This window comes from Dreissena polymorpha, chromosome 2 (genome assembly GCF_020536995.1).
Source record: "Dreissena polymorpha isolate Duluth1 chromosome 2, UMN_Dpol_1.0, whole genome shotgun sequence".
NCBI lineage: Eukaryota > Metazoa > Mollusca > Bivalvia > Myida > Dreissenidae > Dreissena > Dreissena polymorpha.
Window position 1 is genome coordinate 106,132,745 of NC_068356.1, and position 17,434 is coordinate 106,150,178.

General features: G+C 37.3%; 1 protein-coding gene across 11 annotated transcripts in view; it reads right to left on the reverse strand.

Moving 5' to 3' along the window:
- The window catches only part of LOC127868381 (sodium/potassium-transporting ATPase subunit alpha-like), a 47,033-nt gene that overhangs the window by 16,222 nt on the left and 13,377 nt on the right, over positions 1–17,434 (reverse strand). For 10 of the 11 annotated variants that reach the window (XM_052410098.1, XM_052410106.1, XM_052410104.1 and 7 more), the window contains 6 exons: positions 13,647–13,850; positions 13,134–13,247; positions 11,742–11,876; positions 10,349–10,466; positions 9,632–9,900; positions 7,852–8,050 (listed from right to left, as the gene is read on the reverse strand). In XM_052410098.1, coding sequence (XP_052266058.1) covers positions 7,852–8,050; positions 9,632–9,900; positions 10,349–10,466; positions 11,742–11,876; positions 13,134–13,247; positions 13,647–13,850 — 1,039 coding nt within the window. Of the gene's footprint in view, positions 1–7,851; positions 8,051–9,631; positions 9,901–10,348; positions 10,467–11,741; positions 11,877–13,133; positions 13,248–13,646; positions 13,851–14,641; positions 15,149–17,434 lie in introns of those variants that run through there. The other variant, XM_052410109.1, reaches the window with a different exon arrangement.

A 17,434-nucleotide genomic window follows, 5' to 3' on the forward strand; every position in this document is an offset into this window, starting at 1 on the left:
TGGGGGGGGGGGGGGGGTTCTTGGGTACGATGGTTGGACGGTATTTCAAACATAAAATAATAAAAATAAATATTTTTGTTTTTTAACCTTTTCAAAAAAAAAATAAATTGGGGGGGGGGGGGTGGGATGGGTATAGTGTGAGGGTGTGGTGGTCATTTGTGAGATGATCTTTAAAAAAAAAAAAAAAAAAAAAAAAAAATAAGGGGGGAGATTCAGGTGGGGGGAGGGGGGAGGGGGGTGGGGGGGATTCTTGGGTGCGATGGTTGGACGGTATTTCTAACATAAAACAAGGGCTGTTTGTAAAACATGCATGCCCCCCATATGGGCTGTCCGTTGTACTGGCAGCCATTGTGTGGGGGGGATTCTTGGGTGCGATGGTTAGACGGTATTTCTAACATAAAACAAGGGCTGTTTGTAAAACATGCATGCCCCCCATATGGGCTGTCCGTTGTACTGGCAGCCATTGTGTGAATACGACTTTTGTCACTGTGACCTTGACCTTTGACCTAGTGACTTGAAAATCAATAGGGGTCATCTGCAAGTCACGATCAATGTACCTATGAAGTGTCATGATCCTAGGCAAAAGCGTTCTTGAGCTATCATCCGAAAATCATTGTACTATGTCAGGTCACCGTGACCTTGACCTTTGACCTTATGACCTCAAGATCAAAAGGGGTCATCTGCGAGTCATGATCAATCTACCTATGAAGTTTCATGATCCTAGGCATATGCGTTCTTGAGTTATCATCCGAAAATCATTTTACTATTTCGGGTCACCGTGACCTTGACCTTTGACCTAGTGACCTGAAAATCAATAGGGATCATCTGCCAGTCATGATCAATCTACCTATAAAGTTTCATGATCATAGGCATATGCGTTCTTGAATTATCCTCCAAAAATCATTTTACTATTTCGGGTCACCGTGACCTTGACCTTTGACCTAGTGACCTCAAAATCAATAGGGGTCATCTGCGAGTCATGATCAATCTACCAATGAAGTTTCATGATCCTAGGCGTATGAGTTCTTGAGTTATCATCCGGAAACCATAATACTATTTCGGGTCACCGTGACCTTGACCTTTGACCTAGTGACCTCAAAATCAATAGGGGTCATCTGCATGTCATGATCAATCTACCCATGAAGTTTCATGATCCTAGGCGTATGCGTTCTTGTGTTATCATCCGGAAACCATTTTACTATTTCGGGTTACCGTGACCTTGACCTTTGACCTAGTGACCTCAAAATCAATAGGGGTCATCTGCAAGTCATGATCAATGTACCTATGAAGTTTCATGATCCTAGGCCCAAGCGTTCTTGAGTTATCGTCTGACAACCACCTGGTGGACAGACCGACCGACCTACCGACCAACTGACCGACATGAGCAAAGCAATATACCCCCTCTTTTTCGAAGGGAGGCATAATAATAAAAATAAATATTAGTGTCTTTTAACCGTTTCAAAAAAAAATTGGGGGGGGGGGTGGGGTGGGGGGGGGAGTAAAGTGTGAGGTTGTGGTGGTCATTTGTGAGATGATCTTTAAAAAAAAAATTAGGGGGGGGGATTAGGGGGGGGGAGGGCACGGGGGATGGTTTGGGTGGAGTCTATTGTGGTATGTCAGGTAAGAGTAGTTTTGTCAAGGTATCAATCAAATCTAATCATAAATAAAGAAGTTATGGCAATTTTAGCAAAATTTAATAATTTGACCTTGAGAGTCAAGGTCATTCAAAGGTCAAGGTAACATTCAACTTGCCAGGTACAGTAACCTCATGATAGCATGAAAGTATTTGAAGTTTGAAAGCAATAGCCTTGATACTTAAGAAGTAAAGTGGATCGAAACACAAAATTTAACCATATACATGTATTCAAAGTTACTAAGTCAAAAATAGGCCATAATTCCGTAAATATGACAACCAGAGTTATGCAACTTGTCCTCTTACTGTACCCTTATGATAGTTTGCGAGTGTTCCAAGTATGAAAGCAATATCTATGATACTTTAGGGGTAAAGTGGACCAAAACACAAAACTAAACCAAATTTTTAATTTCTTAGGAAAAAAAGGGCACATAATTCCGTCCAAATGCCAGTCAGAGTTACATAACTTTGCCTGCACAGTCCCCTTATGATAGATAATAAGTGTTGCAAGTATGAAAGCAATAGCTTTGATACTGTAGGAATAAAGTGGACCTAAACACAAAACTTAACCAAATTTTCAATTTTCTAAGTATAAAAAGGGCACATAATTCTGTCAAAATGCCAGTCAGAGTTACATTACTTTGCCTGCACAGTCCCCTTATGATAGTAAGTGTTGCAAGAATGAAAGCAATAGCTTTGATACTTATGGAATAAAATGGACCTAAACACAAAACTTAACCAAAATTTTCAATTTTCTAAGTATAAAAAGGGCACATAATTCTGTCAAAATGCACGCCAGAGTTATCTTACTTTGCCTGCCCAGTCCCCTCATGATAGTAAGTGAGTGTACCAAGTTTGAATGCAATAGCATTGATACTTTCTGAGAAAAGTGGACCTAAACGCAAAACTTAACCAAAATTTTCAATTTTCTAAGTATAAAAAGGGCACATAATTCTGTCAAAATGCACGCCAGAGTTATCTAACTTTGCCTGCCCAGTCCTCTCATGATAGTAAGTGTACCAAGTTTAAATGCAATAGCATTGATACTTTCTGAGAAAAGTGGACCTAAACGCAAAACTTAACCGGACGCCGACGCCGACGCCAAGGTGATGACAATAGCTCATAATTTTTTTTCAAAAAATAGATGAGCTAATAAAATGGACCTAAACACAAAACTTAAGCAAAATTTTCAATTTTCTAAGTATAAAAAGGGCACATAATTCTGTCAAAATGCACGCCAGAGTTATCTAACTTAGCCTGCCCAGTCCCCTCATGATAGTTAGTAAGTGTACCAAGTTTGAATGCAATAGCATTGATATTTTCTGAGATAAGTGGACCTAACCGCTAGGGCTGCAACAATATACCGGTATATCGGTATATATCGCAATACGCAATCCGCATATTGTATTGCGATATGATTTTCATCATACCGGTACGAAAATTTTACAAAAATTCATTCACGTTTCGTCCAGAAAAGCCATCCGAAATAATGATAAAAAGGTAAACAAAACAAAGCAGTGTAAATTATTTTTTACGTAAAAATAGCATTCTAAAAAGTGTATTATACGGAGTAGCGTTGTTACATGAGAGCATTCATTCGATGCTTTTGAACAGATTATCGTTGAATTAATTTCGCACAGCTGTAAATGTTTCGTTCGATTCTGATTTGAGCATTATTTGTAATCCGAATTTCGGAAACACGCTTCCAAATTTGAATGCTAACGCGACAATAAACAAGAGCACCGCCTTGCGGGTGCAGACCGCTCATCTATTTTCTTTTTAAAGGTGAAGGGACTCTCATTTTCAATCACAAAGGAGGGAGGAGTGGAGTGAAGAGGGGTTGTATAGTGTGGGGTTGTGGACATTTATTACATTATCTTCCAAAAAAGCGAAAAAAAAAAAAAAAAAAAAAAAATCGGGGGGGGGGGGGGGGGGTTTTGGGTGCGATGGTTGGACGGTATTTCAAACATAACCGTTTTAAAAAAAAAATGGGGGGGGGGGTTATAGTGTGAGGGTGTGGTGATAATTTGTGAGATGATCTTTAAAAAAAAAAAAAAAAAAAAAAAAAAAAATCAAAAAAAAAAATTGGGGTGGGGGGGTGGGGGGGGGGGGTATAGTGTGAGGTTGTGGTGGTCATTTGTGAGATGATCTTAAAAAAAAAAAAAAAAAAAAAAAAAAAAATTAGGGGGGGGGAGGGGGGAGGGGGGGAGGGCACGGGGGATGGTTTGGGTGAAGTCTATTGTGGTATGTCAGGTAAGAGTAGTTTCATCAAAGTATCAATCAAATCTAATCATAAATAAAGAAGTTATGGCAATTTTAGCAAAATTTAATAATTTGACCTTGAGAGTCAAGGTCATTCAAAGGTCAAAGTAAAATTCAAGTTGCCAGGTACAGTAACCTCATGATAGCATGTAAGTATTTGAAGTTTGAAAGCAATAGCCTTGATACTTCGAGTGGATCGAAACACAAAATTTAACCATATATTAAAAGTTACTAAGTCAAAAAAGGACCATAATTCCGTAACAATGACAACCAGAGTTATGCAACTTGTCCTTTTACTGTACCCTTATGATAGTTTGTGAGTGTTCCAAGTATGAAAGCAATATCTATGATACTTTAGGGGTAAAGTGGACCAAAACATAAATCTTAACCAAATTTTTAATTTTCTAAGTATAAAGGGCCCATAATTCCGTCCAAATGCCAGTCTGAGCTACATAACTTTGCCTGCACCGTCCCCTTATGATAGTTCATAAATCTTGCAAGTATGAAAGCAATAGCTTTGATACTGTAGGAATAAAGTGGACCTAAACACAAAACTGAATCAAATTTTCAATTTTCTAAGTATAAAAAGGGCACATAATTCTGTCAAAATGCCAGTCAGAGTTACATTACTTTGCCTGCACAGTCCCCTTATGATAGTTAGTAAGTGTTGCAAGTATGAAAGCAATAGCTTTGATGCTTAAGGAATAAAATGGACCTAAACACAAAACTTAACCAAAATTGTCAATTTTCTAAGTATAAAAAGGGCACATAATTCTGTCAAAATGCATGCCAGAGTTATCTAACTTTGCCTGCCCAGTCCCCTCATGATAGTAAGTAAGTGTACCAAGTTTGAATGCAATAGCATTGATACTTACTGAGAAAAGTGGAAATAAACGCAAAACTTAACCAAAATTTTCAATTTTTTAAGTATAAAAAGGGCACATAATTCTGTCAAAATGCACGCCAGAGTTATCTAACTTTGCCTGCCCAGTCCCCTCATGATAGTAAGTAAGTGTACCAAGTTTGAATGCAATAGCATTGATACTTTCTGAGAAAGTGGACCTAAACGCAAAACTTAACCGGACGCCGACGCCAACGCCAACGCCGACGCCGACGCCAAGGTGATGACAATAGCTCATAATTTTTTTTCAAAAAATAGATGAGCTAAAAATTATAGTGTCAAATAAAAAGTGCTTCATCCTTTGTCTCAATAAAAAGCGCGCGAAAATTATACAGACATGTAGAACGTCGCATGGAAAGCATGGGTGTATTTTGTGTTGTATACAAACGGGAACATCACGTCAGCTGAATCACGCGTGTTCAGTGGGAAAAACGCCCCGGCTGGACGTTATTTCATCACATCTTTAAATAGTAACAATAGCAAAAATGTATTTGATACTTAAGAAAATTTGCGAATGTTTGTGTTTCTTATTATTCTTGAGCACATTTATAGTAAATATTTACCAGAATTTGCTTTAAAATTGGAATTTATGGGATTATCGGGTAATTGGCAAGTTATAATTTTGGTACAAGTTAGCAATATATTGCGATATATTGCAATACGGGTTTTTGAACTGACAATATATTGCAATACGGTTTTTGGCGTATTGTTGCAGCACTACTAACCGCAAAACTTAACCGGACGCCGACGCCAAGGTGATGACAATAGCTCATAATTTTTTTTCTAAAAATAGATGAGCTAAAAATACATATTTTAAGCAGGCTAAATGACAAAAAATAAAATATGGTGCAATCAAAACATAAGAACTACAAGGTTTTCGATTTCTGTCAAAATAAATATAGGAATGCAGATAATCCAAATAAAATTTGAAGCAACAAGAGTATATAAAAGTGCACACACAAAAATTAATTGTGAATGATTTTAATTATTTACTTACCAATCACTATTGAATGCCAAATGAATGACCGAAATATTGCAACACATGGAGTAATAATTAGTCATAATCACACAAGTCATAAATATTCAAAGCATAAATCTTGTATATCTGAGCGATTTATTTATTAAGTACTGGAAAACAGCACTTTCCCAATGAGGAAAAAACGGCAACTTTCCCAATTGTTGTCAAAAACCTTCCAAATTGAAAGTGCCTAAAAAAATAATTATTTTTTTATTTTTTTAAAATTAAATGCAACATTTAGTAAGTTTCCCTATGCAGCTCTATTAAATGGCTTGAACCTAAGTAAATATAATATTGCCAACTTGACAACATTCAGTTATCAATTTTAAAGTATTTGGGAGCAAAAACTCAAATACACCGATTTCCCAATATGAAGACACAACGTAATTTTCCCATTTTCAGAATATTTCACGAACAATTTTCCCAATTGGGCTGGTACAGGTACTTTCCCCAAATTGGTAAAAAAAACAAGCAAATTCGTTGAATTGATATCCCCCGCCTGTATACTTCTGGACACAAAAGTGTTATATTTGACACTAAAAAAAGCAATTTTTTGAAGATACAAAGGGCCATAACTCTGTTATTATCAGATGGTGTACAATCCCATTTGGCGTGCATCATCCTATTATCCATATATATACTCATACCAAGTTTCAATGAAATCCGCAAAAGCACTTCCAAGATATGGCTCCGGACACAAAAGTGACGGACGGACAGCGCCAAAACAATATCCCTCCGCCTCTGGCGGGGGATATATACTCATACCAAGCTTCAATGAAATCCGCCAAAGCACTTCCAAGATATGGCTCCGGACACAAAGTGCCTATAGTAAAAAGCATTTTTTCAAGATACAAAGGGCCATAACTCTGTTTTAAACAGATGATGTACAATGCCATTTGGCGTGCATCATCCTCTTATGCATATATATACTCATACCAAGTTTCAATGAAATCCGCCAAAGCATATCCAAGATATGGCTCCGGACACAAAAGTGCCTATAGTAAAAAGCATTTTTTCAAGATACAAAGTGCCATAACTCTGTTTATTACAAATGGTGTACAATGCCATTTGGCGTGCATCATCCTCTTATGCATATATATACTCATACCAAGTTTCAATGAAATCCGCCAAAGAACTTCCAAGATATGGCTCCGGACACAAAAGTGCCTATAGTAAAAAGCATTTTTTCAAGATACAAAGGGCCATAACTCTGTTTATTACAAATGGTGTACAATGCCATTTGGCGTGCATCATCCTCTTATGCATATATATACTCATACCAAGTTTCAATGAAATCCGCCAAAGAACTTCCAAGATATGGCTCCGGACACAAAAGTGCCTATAGTAAAAAGCATTTTTTTCAAGATACAAAGGGCCATAACTCTGTTTATAACAGATGGTGTACAATGCCATTTGGCGTGCATCATCCTCTTATGCATATATATACTCATACCAAGTTTCAATGAAATCCGCCAAAGCACTTCCAAGATATGGCTCCGGACACAAAAGTGTCGGACGGACGGACAGCGCCAAAACAATATCCCTCCGCCTCTGGCGGGGGATAAAAATCGCTGTATCTGGTACAATGTTATGTAGAATAGAAGAGTAGAACTATCACTCAGAAACTTTCATGTTAAATCTGAAATATCACTGACTTATAAGCAGAAACCAGATTAATAGTGTTTAAACCAAAATAAACATTCAATGCAATGTTCCAGTGCCCCCCCCCACCCCTGGAAAAGTTCATCTACCTATCCAGCTAATGATGCCACAAGTTGAACCTTAGCAGATATAATATTCAACACACATTTATTCTCAATTCTTAAGCATTTCTTACCGAAAGAACAACATCAATTTCCTAATCATTGAATGTTAGTCAAAATTATGCTATTTTTTCCCATTAAAAGGGCTCCAACCCCTTTTTCAAAATGGTGGAAAGAAACCTTTTAACTGACACTCCACAACACTTTGAGATCTTTTGTCATCGTTAAAAAATACAAAAAAACACAGCAACACAAATCACAAACATCAACGTACTTGACTGATCATCGCTGGTGTCCGCCTCGACTATGCGCCCGTCAAACCACATGTGTGCGACGGTCATGCGGTTCTGGGTGAGAGTGCCGGTCTTGTCTGAACAGATGGTGGACGTGGATCCCAGGGTCTCTACGGCCTCCAGGTTCTTCACCAGACAGTTCTTCTTGGCCATTCTCTTGGCAGTGAGGGTCAAGCACACCTGTAAAATGGTGAAATACAGATTCCGCAAGGCTCGTTGTGGGAAAACTGCTTATAGCCTGTGCATTTGAAAATACAGAGATTCTCTTGACGCTTGTTCTAGGTTAACTGTGCCTATTGCATGTGCATTTGAAAATACAGCGTTCTCTTGACAATTGTTCTGGGAAAACGATGCTTATTGCATGTGCATTTTGAAAAAGAGAGATTCTCTTGACACTTGTTCTGGGAAAAACGATGCTTCTTGCATGTGCATTGAAAATACAGAGATTTCTTGACGCTTGTTCTGGGAAAATGGTGCTTATTATTGCATGTGCATTTGAAAGTAGAGAGATTCTCTTGATGCTTGGTTCTGGAAAAATGGTGCTTATTTGCATGTGCATTTGAAAAAAGAGAGATTCTCTTGACGCTTGTTCTGGGAAAACTGTGCTTATTGCATGTGCATTTGAAAAAAGAGAGATTCTCTTGACGCTTGTTCTGGGAAAACTGTGCTTATTGCATGTGCATTTGAAAATACAGAGATTCTCTTACGCTTGTTCTGGGAAAAAACGATTGCTTCTTGCCTGTGCCTTTGCAAGTAGAGAGAATTCTATTGACACTTGTTCTGGGGGGAAAACGATGCTTATTGCCTGTGCATTTGAAATAGAGAGATTCTCTTGACACTTGTTCTGGGAAACCGATGCTTATTGCCTGTGCATTTGAGAAATAGAGAGATTCTCTTGACACTTGTTCTGGGAAAACGATGCTTCTTGCATGTGCATTTGAAAATAGGAGATCTCTTGATACTTGTTTCTGGGAAAACGATGCTTATTGCATGTGCGTTTGAAAATAGAGAGATTCTCTTTAGACTTGTTATGGGAAAACTGCTTATAGCATGTGCATTTGAAAAAAGAGAGATCTCTTGATACTTGTTCTGGGAAACGATGCTTCATTGCATGTGCGTTTGAAAATAGAGAGATTCTCTTGACACTGTTCTGGGAAACGATGCTTATTGCATGTTGCATTTGAAAATAGAGAGATTCTCTTGACACTTGTTCTGGGAAAAACGATGCTATATTGCATGTGCGTTTGAAAACAGAGAGATTCTCTTTAGACTTGTTATGGGAAAAACTGCTTATAGCATGTGCATTTGAAAAAAGAGAGATTCTCTTGACGCTTGTTCTGGGAAAACGGTGCTTATTGCATGTGCATTTGAAAATACAGAGATTCTCTTTAGACTTGTTCTGGCAAAACTGTGCTCAAGCATTTGGACATTTATGCATCACTTGAGCCTCTTTCTGAGAAAACTGGGCTAAATGCATGTGCCTGTGCAGTGTCAACACAGGCTAATAAAGGATGACACTTTCTGTTTAAAATAATTTTTCTTTACAAGAGGCTTTAGTAACAATTGTTGGTGTCATTGCTGAATAGCCTATTTCACTGGCTAATCTGGGACAAAAAGTACATGCGTTAAGCCCATTTTTTTGTCTGATAACGGCTTAAAAGATTTTTTCACATTCGAAAGGTTGAACTTGTACACATAGAAGATGGGATTCTTCAGAGAAAGTATGAGAAATGCCTTTTCTTTCGGCATAACCAAACTTACAGTCACAGTGGCCAGAAGTCCCTCAGGTACGTTCGCTACGATGATACCGATCAGGAAGATTACTGCGTCCAGCCAGAAGTAGCCGAGGATGAAAGCGATGATGAAGAACGATACACCAAGGAATACTGCCACGGACGTGATGATGTGGATGAAGTGAGCAATCTCCTTTGCGATGGGGGTCTCGCCGACCTCGAGACCGGAGGCCAGGTTAGCAATACGGCCCATCACGGTGTTGTCTCCGGTCTTGACCACCACACCGCGGCATGTACCTGGAATGATTGTGTGGGGTCAGCTCGACCGGAGTCGAAGACATGAGCAGTTCAAATGAGTCCGAATTCATACATTATTACAGAGGGGTGTAATCAAGATGACGTCTAGAATTCTGTTGACTGATTTCGGACAACCAGATCTACAAAACAAAACTCTTACAACAAACATTGAAATAAACATTTGAATTTCACTCTAAATATTCAATTCTGAAAACTGTTCAAATTTATACTAAAGCTATTAAAGCCTTAAATGAAGAATGCAAATCAAAATATAACAAAATATTTTCCTTATTTTCCCCTTGATTAATGCTGGCGTGTACTCCTTTTTGCTAAATGTTTTTACTTCCGCACATTTACATGGTCTTTTAATAAACTTTGTTTAACAACACAACACTTTTTCAAAGCATTGTCCAAAAAAATGCTGCTGCAAAAGTCTCCATGAACTTACCTTCGACAGCGTTGGTGGAAAAGAAAGAAATGTTCTTGGTTTCCAGGGGGTTCTCGTGTGTGAACTCAGCGCTCCTTGACTGTGGCTCAGACTCTCCGGTCAGAGAAGAGTTGTCCACCTAGAGTGAGTGAATTGTGTTGCTTCATATTTTACAGTCATCGCCTTTCGGATTGTGAAAGTAGCCAATATAGACAATGAATTGGGATAAATGAAACCTCTGTAAAATTATTAAAAATATATAAACAGATTCCAATTGAAACAGAATTATATTGCTGTTTAATTAATTATTATGATAATATCTAACAATAAACCAATTAATGGATTTATCGCAATGGTTTGGTATCTTTTTTTGCAAAATTATGGTAAGAATTTTGGTGAAAAAGTTATTTTTGCCGTTGGGAGAAACAGCCTGAAAGATAGGGCTGCAACAATATACCGGTATATCGGTATATATCACAATACGCAATCCGCATATTGTATTGCGAAATGATTTTCATCACACCGGTACGAAAATTTTACAAAAATTCATTCACATTTCGTTCAGAAAAGCCATCCGAAATAATGATAAAAAGGTAAACAAAACAAAGCAGTGTAAATTATTTTTTACGTAAAAATAGCATTCTAAAAAGTGTATTATACGGAGTAGCGTTGTTACATGGGAGCATTCATTCGATGCTTTTGAACAGATTATCGTTGAATTAATTGCGCACAGCTGTAAATGTTTCGTTTGATTCTGATTTGAGCATTATTTGTAATCCGAATTTCGGAAACACGCTTCCAAATTTGAATGCTAACGCGACAATAAAAAATTATAGCGTCAAATAAAAAGTGCTTTATCCTTTGTCTCAATAAAAACCGCGCGAAAATTATACAGACATGTAGAACGTCGCATGGAAAGTAAGGATGTATTTTGTGTTGTATAAAAACGGGAACATCACGTCAGCTGAATTACGCGTGTTCAGTGGGAAAAACGCCCCGGTTGGACGTTATTTCATCACATCTTTAAATAGTAACAATAGCAAAAATGTATTTGATACTTAAGAAAATTTGCGAATGTTTGTGTTTCTTATTATTCTTGAGCACATTTATAGTAAATATTTACCAGAATTTGCTTTAAAATTGGAATTTATGGGATTATCGGGTAATTGGCAAGTTATAATTTTGGTACAAGTTAGCAATATATTGCGATATATTGCAATACGGGTTTTTGAACTGACAATATATTGCGATACGGTTTTTGGCGTATTGTTGCAGCACTACTGAAAGAGGCTGTAAGTTTGGGCAAAAACAATCACTGGCACTCGCTGCGTTCTGTGAAGTGGCTGTAATTTTGTTGTAAAAACAATCAATGGTATTTAATGCCGTGTTCTGAATAAATGGGGCTTAATTCTACCTTGAAGCCCTGAGCCTGGATCACGCGGATGTCGGCCGGCACTCGGTCCCCAAACTTCACTTCCACAATGTCACCCAATACTAGCTCATTGGCACGGACGTCTTTCTTGATGCCATTTCGGACAACAAGTGCGTACTGCAAAAATGAATGGTCAATTATAACCCATGGCAAACTATGTATAAGCCATACAAAAGGTATCAGACCTCTGACTTCTCTGATAAAAATTTCAGAGGTCCGATATCATTTCCAAAATCGGGAAATCGTCATTGCATAATGATTATTATTGCTTAACCATCAGCATAAAGAGAAAGCATATTAATAAACTTGTAACAGGTATTTCCTTTTAATCGCGTATCAAACAAGAGCTGTCACCATAGGATGACATATGCCTCCTATAAACGCTAGATAGAACGATAGAAGTTATGAGCATTTTTCGAAACCTAAACGCAGATATAAACATATACACATGCATACCAAATATGAAGGTTACATCTAAAGCGACATAGAAGTTATGAGCATTTTTCGAAACCTAAACGCAAAGTGTGACGGACAGTGCGATCACTATATGCCCTCCTCCGGGGGCGTAAAAAAAGTCCTGTAGAATTTGAAAGGTAAAGAACCTTGGGTCTAGTGTATTATTCTGGTCTTGTCCATGTTTTAATTTTGTAAAGAAATACTAAAATTTAACTAACAAAAACTTCTCATGAAGAGATATGAATGTGTATTTTGTTCGTAAAAATATTTATCAAAGCACAGAATTTTATAAGTATTAATATTTTGTTACTGACACAGTTGTTATCCCCACGCTTTTTGAAAAAAAGGTGGACTATTGGACTAGTGGACTTGAAGAAAAGGTGCACTATTTGGAATTTTGATCTGACCCCTGGGTCAAAAGTTATAGCGGTTGGGGTGGGGCCGCGTCAGAAATTATCACTCATTTTTTTAGGTTATTTTACATTTACTTCTTTATTTCTACACCGATTCACTTCAAATTGATACTGGACCTCTCTTATGACAATACGGTCAATCTCAACCATGCATGGCCCCATTCCCAACCCTGGGGCGCCCCGCCCACATAGGCCACACCCACCAAAAATTTCCATTTACTATAATTTTTTCATTTCTGCACGGATTCACTTCTAATTGATGATGAACTTCTCTTATGACAATACGGTCAATCTCAGCTATGCATGGCCCCATTACCAACCCTGGGGCACACCTAGGTCAAACATTCGGCGTGGGGATACGCGTCGGCCTCTGCCGCGCCATTTCTAGTTTTGTCTCTAATTTGAGAAATGATCCAGTTAATATTAAACTAAACTGACATTTGAGTCTTTGACAGAGTCATTTTGCTATGGATTGTCAAAAGTACAATTAAAATATCCGTCTTACTTGTGGGACAAGGTTCTTGAAGGAGTCCATAATTCTTGAAGATTTAGATTCTTGGTAGTAGGAGAAGCAACCAGTGACTACGACCACAGCGGTCAACACAATACCCAGATACAACTGAAAACAAGATTTTTTATAATTCACTAGCAAAGGTTTTTTGTTACTTATAAATCAATGGTTCAACATCAAGAAAAAATCAATCTTTGCTTAAATCCAGAGTGTTAAGCAAGAAACAAAAGATTTAGTACCCATAAATACAGAAGATCTGTCACTTTAAATACTTATTTATTGATTTACAAAATCTTGCAAAAAACATAAGCTGCTTTATAAATTCACACCACCAAAAGCCTCCGATGGCCATAATCTTAGAATGCAGAAAGAAGAATCTTCAAATATAAGATCACAGCTACAGTCTTAACATATACACAAATCTAGATTGCAAAAAGAAGTGGTATGAAGAAGAAATGGCTACTTGGCTAGATAATCTTTCAAGTTTAGTACTCGTTTAGAACTCACGTTGTCGCCGGGTACATCTTCCATTTGGGACGCCTGAATAGCGTAAGCGATGAAACACAAAATGGCTCCCACCCACAGCAACAGTGAGAAACCTCCAAACATCTGCTTGCAGAACTTGAGCCACTCCGGGGTGGCTTTAGGTGGTGTCAGCTCGTTGGGCCCATCGCGAAGCAGAACATGTTGTGCATACTCCGGCGTGAGACCCTTAAAAAAATGCGTCTTGTTCTGATAAAACTGGGCATAATACATGTGCGTAAAGTGCGTAAAGACACTTTCCGCCTAAACTTGATTTTCGGTAAGGAGGGACTTCCTTGAAACTAAAAATACCATTAAAGCGGAAAGTGTCCTCCCTGATTAGCCTGTGCGGACTGCACAGGCTAATCTGGGACGACACTTTACGCACATGAATTAAACCCAGTTTTCTTGGTTGCAGATATTGTTTCTTATGACATGTCGTAAGAAACAATTTCTGCAAACTTTTTTTAGGGTTTGGAATAATGCACTTCGCCAACTGCATGCAACAAAAAGCACGCTTGCACAAGGCCATTCCAGAAGATTTTGTACCATATTTATTTTTATCCTGTAACATGCCTTTAAACCAGCCCGATAACCAAGTAACCTAATATCCCAAAAGATATTAGGTTAGTTGACCACGTGACCTCGAATATCTGTCAGTTGCTCTCCGCGCATGCACATGCCTTAACTACTGTCTATTAAAAAACTATATTTTTTTCTATTAAAAAATACCAAATACATGTAAAGCAACCCATGCGAAAGACGTCGGACCTTGGACATTTCCGATAAAATTTGCTGAGGTTCGTTATCTTTCCCGAAACTGGCGATCCTCGTGTCCGAAACGAAAAAAACAATAAGTAAAACTTTGTTTTGTTTGGAAATGAAAATGAAACTTCGAATATGTCAAAAAATACTGACTGGTATTAATTAATCTACTTTGATAGACGGTTTGACGATGAAATAAACTTTTTGTTACAAACCAGTCGAACTTGCTATCTTTACGTGTGAAGTAACAAACTCGTAGTGCCGACTGACTATTGGGGTTATTTACCCTCGGGACTTCGGTTAAAAACCATTGCCCGAGCACACTGCTTAACATAGAACTCTGCATAAAAAGCCGAAAACGGCCATAAAATGGACAGCCCGATTTTACTGGGCTGTACCATTGGTATAAATATAAAACTTTGCAGTGTTGGTGCGGTGCCTTAATAAAAATCTATTGGTTTAAAAATATATAACCTTTATATGAAGCGTTAAAAAGACGCAGTGCTATACAGTGAATAGGCCTAACGCGGTTAAAAAGCGGCGTTTTAATTGGTTGATGCGCTTATATAACGATGGCGCTGATTGGCCGAAATTTCTTATTAAGGATTGCCAGTAGGTCAATCCGTTTTAAAATAGATTTTCCCACGGCTGACTTTGTACTTTTAAGAAAAAGTAAACAATGATGGTTGATATGCAAAAATATAAATGAAAGAACAAGAATGAGTTAATCCAAAAGAACTTGGATTTGTTTTATAGTATTAGATTACTATGTTTTTTGTTACATTACTGTGCTTATTATTAATTTATATCATTCATATGATGTTGTTATTGTATGTTATTCTTTGTATTGTTTTTTAAGGAGGAGAGAGAGAAAGAATGAATAGCCCAATTTTAATAAGTAAAGATGGTGAAAACACACATACTGTTGTATGTGGCAGCATCATTACCAGACCCATTGTTCAGTATATACTGCAATGGGTTTGTTGGAGTCTTTAGACTTTGTGATCTGTAGTTTAAAAATTTGAATCCAAATAGGACTATTTAATATATTAATTATAGAAAAAGGAATACACAGATGTGTAATATGTTTGTGTAACAATATAATAATATTTGAGGGTTTTCCAGATCACAAAGTGGTTGAACATTGCCACAATATGTTTACATGCATAGTCAAGTACCATTTTTATGTGTATGTTTAAAGTTTAAACTAAATGCCAAACAACAAGATCTAAACATAAGAGAGATATGTTTATATCTAAGAACATTTATTAATAGGGATGCCAGAGCCTGATTTAACAGCTCTCAAATGTAGAGTGAAGTTGCATGTGAAAATGCAATTATATGAGAAGGAAAGGGAAAAAAAAGACAATATATGATGTCACATAGAGCGTGTAACTCTCAATTATATATTAATATTGCAATTAAGTATTGAGTTATTAAAAAATTAATGAGTACAAGTTTATGTATGTGGCTCAATGTTGAACACTTGCAGACAGGGAATATAGCCGTAATGCTCCAACATAAGACCCTGTCTGTATGGAACTTAAGGAGGATTGGGCTATAGGAAAGAGAGATCCCCCCAGAGTGGCAATAAAACAATATTTTAAAAGTGGGTTTAGTAATAAACCCTTATGTTAAGGGCAATAACTTACGTGTCTCCAAACGGTCACCTTCATAGGGCCACATAAAAATTAAGGGTAAGACAATGTACTTTACAGTTAAAAATAAGACAGACAGCTAAATTTGTACAAGATGTACATTATTTACAATATGTACGGGACTATATGCATTTATATATTTAAAATATATGTTGCCACCCTGGAGGGTTGAAAGAAGGAGAGATTTTATGGAAGTGTAGGCCGATATGGGTGGGGGAAAAGAAGAGCCAGCAGGGGTGGTGTCACTCAGTTGTACAAGGGAGGTAATTATGATGATGAAGTCTACAATGGTTGTTTCCCCTGGACCAGAGGGAGTGCACGGTCAATAAAAAATAGTTTGTATACTATTGAAGGAAAATTGATAATGGTAAGATGTAAAATGGTAAAAAGACAAAATATTACCTAGATGCATTAAGATAAACCCTAAAAGCTCTAATCTATCCAATATTATTAGTATACTGATGATAACATTGGAAGAAATAGTACTAAAGTACCTTATATGGTATCCAAGATGACAATTAGACAGTAAAACCGAGGCAATTTGCTATATAAAATAGCAATTTAATATAAAAATTAGGATATTTGCTATAAAAGTAGCAATTTTAACAATTAACAATTAGACAGTAAAACTGAGGCAATTTGCTATATAAAATAGCAATGTAATATAAAAATTAGGATATTTGCTATAAAAATAGCAATTTTAACATGAGTTAATGCAATAATAATAAAATTAAGGCAATTTGCTATATAAAATAGCAGTTTTCACAAAAATAAGGAAATTGCTACACAAGATAGCAGTTATAGTAATCCTTAATGTACTCCAAGGTACAAGATTAGTACTTTCAACAAGGTCGACAATACTTTGTCCTAGATAGGGCTAAATAGGTGTTTATAATGGTATAAGGCCCTGCACCGTGCACTCCAGTCCGACATGGTTCTTCGAGTTTGAAGGAGAAAGGGTGGGGTGTCAAAGAGGAAGGGAGGGGGTGCAATGCAGCCAACAATCCCAGGTTACTGGACAGCCTCGTCCTTTCTTGTAGTAAGAAATGCCATAAAATATGATTGTATTAAAAAACTGAAAAATGTAAATGGTGGACTAACGTCATGCTCTCATAAAAAATGTATTAAAATAAAGAAGACCAGGTCAATGCCATTGGCCTGATTTAGAAAGGGCGGGGTAGAACAATAAACCCATTAAAAACTAAAATAAAGGTTGTGTAAAAGCGACACAAATCCAACACAATTATTTGATTACATCAGGTTTGTGCAGAGATTACACATTTTTAAAAGAAAACAGTCACAAGACTGTATAATTAGGTGGGTGTTGGCTGCTCTCCCTCCCCCAATGAC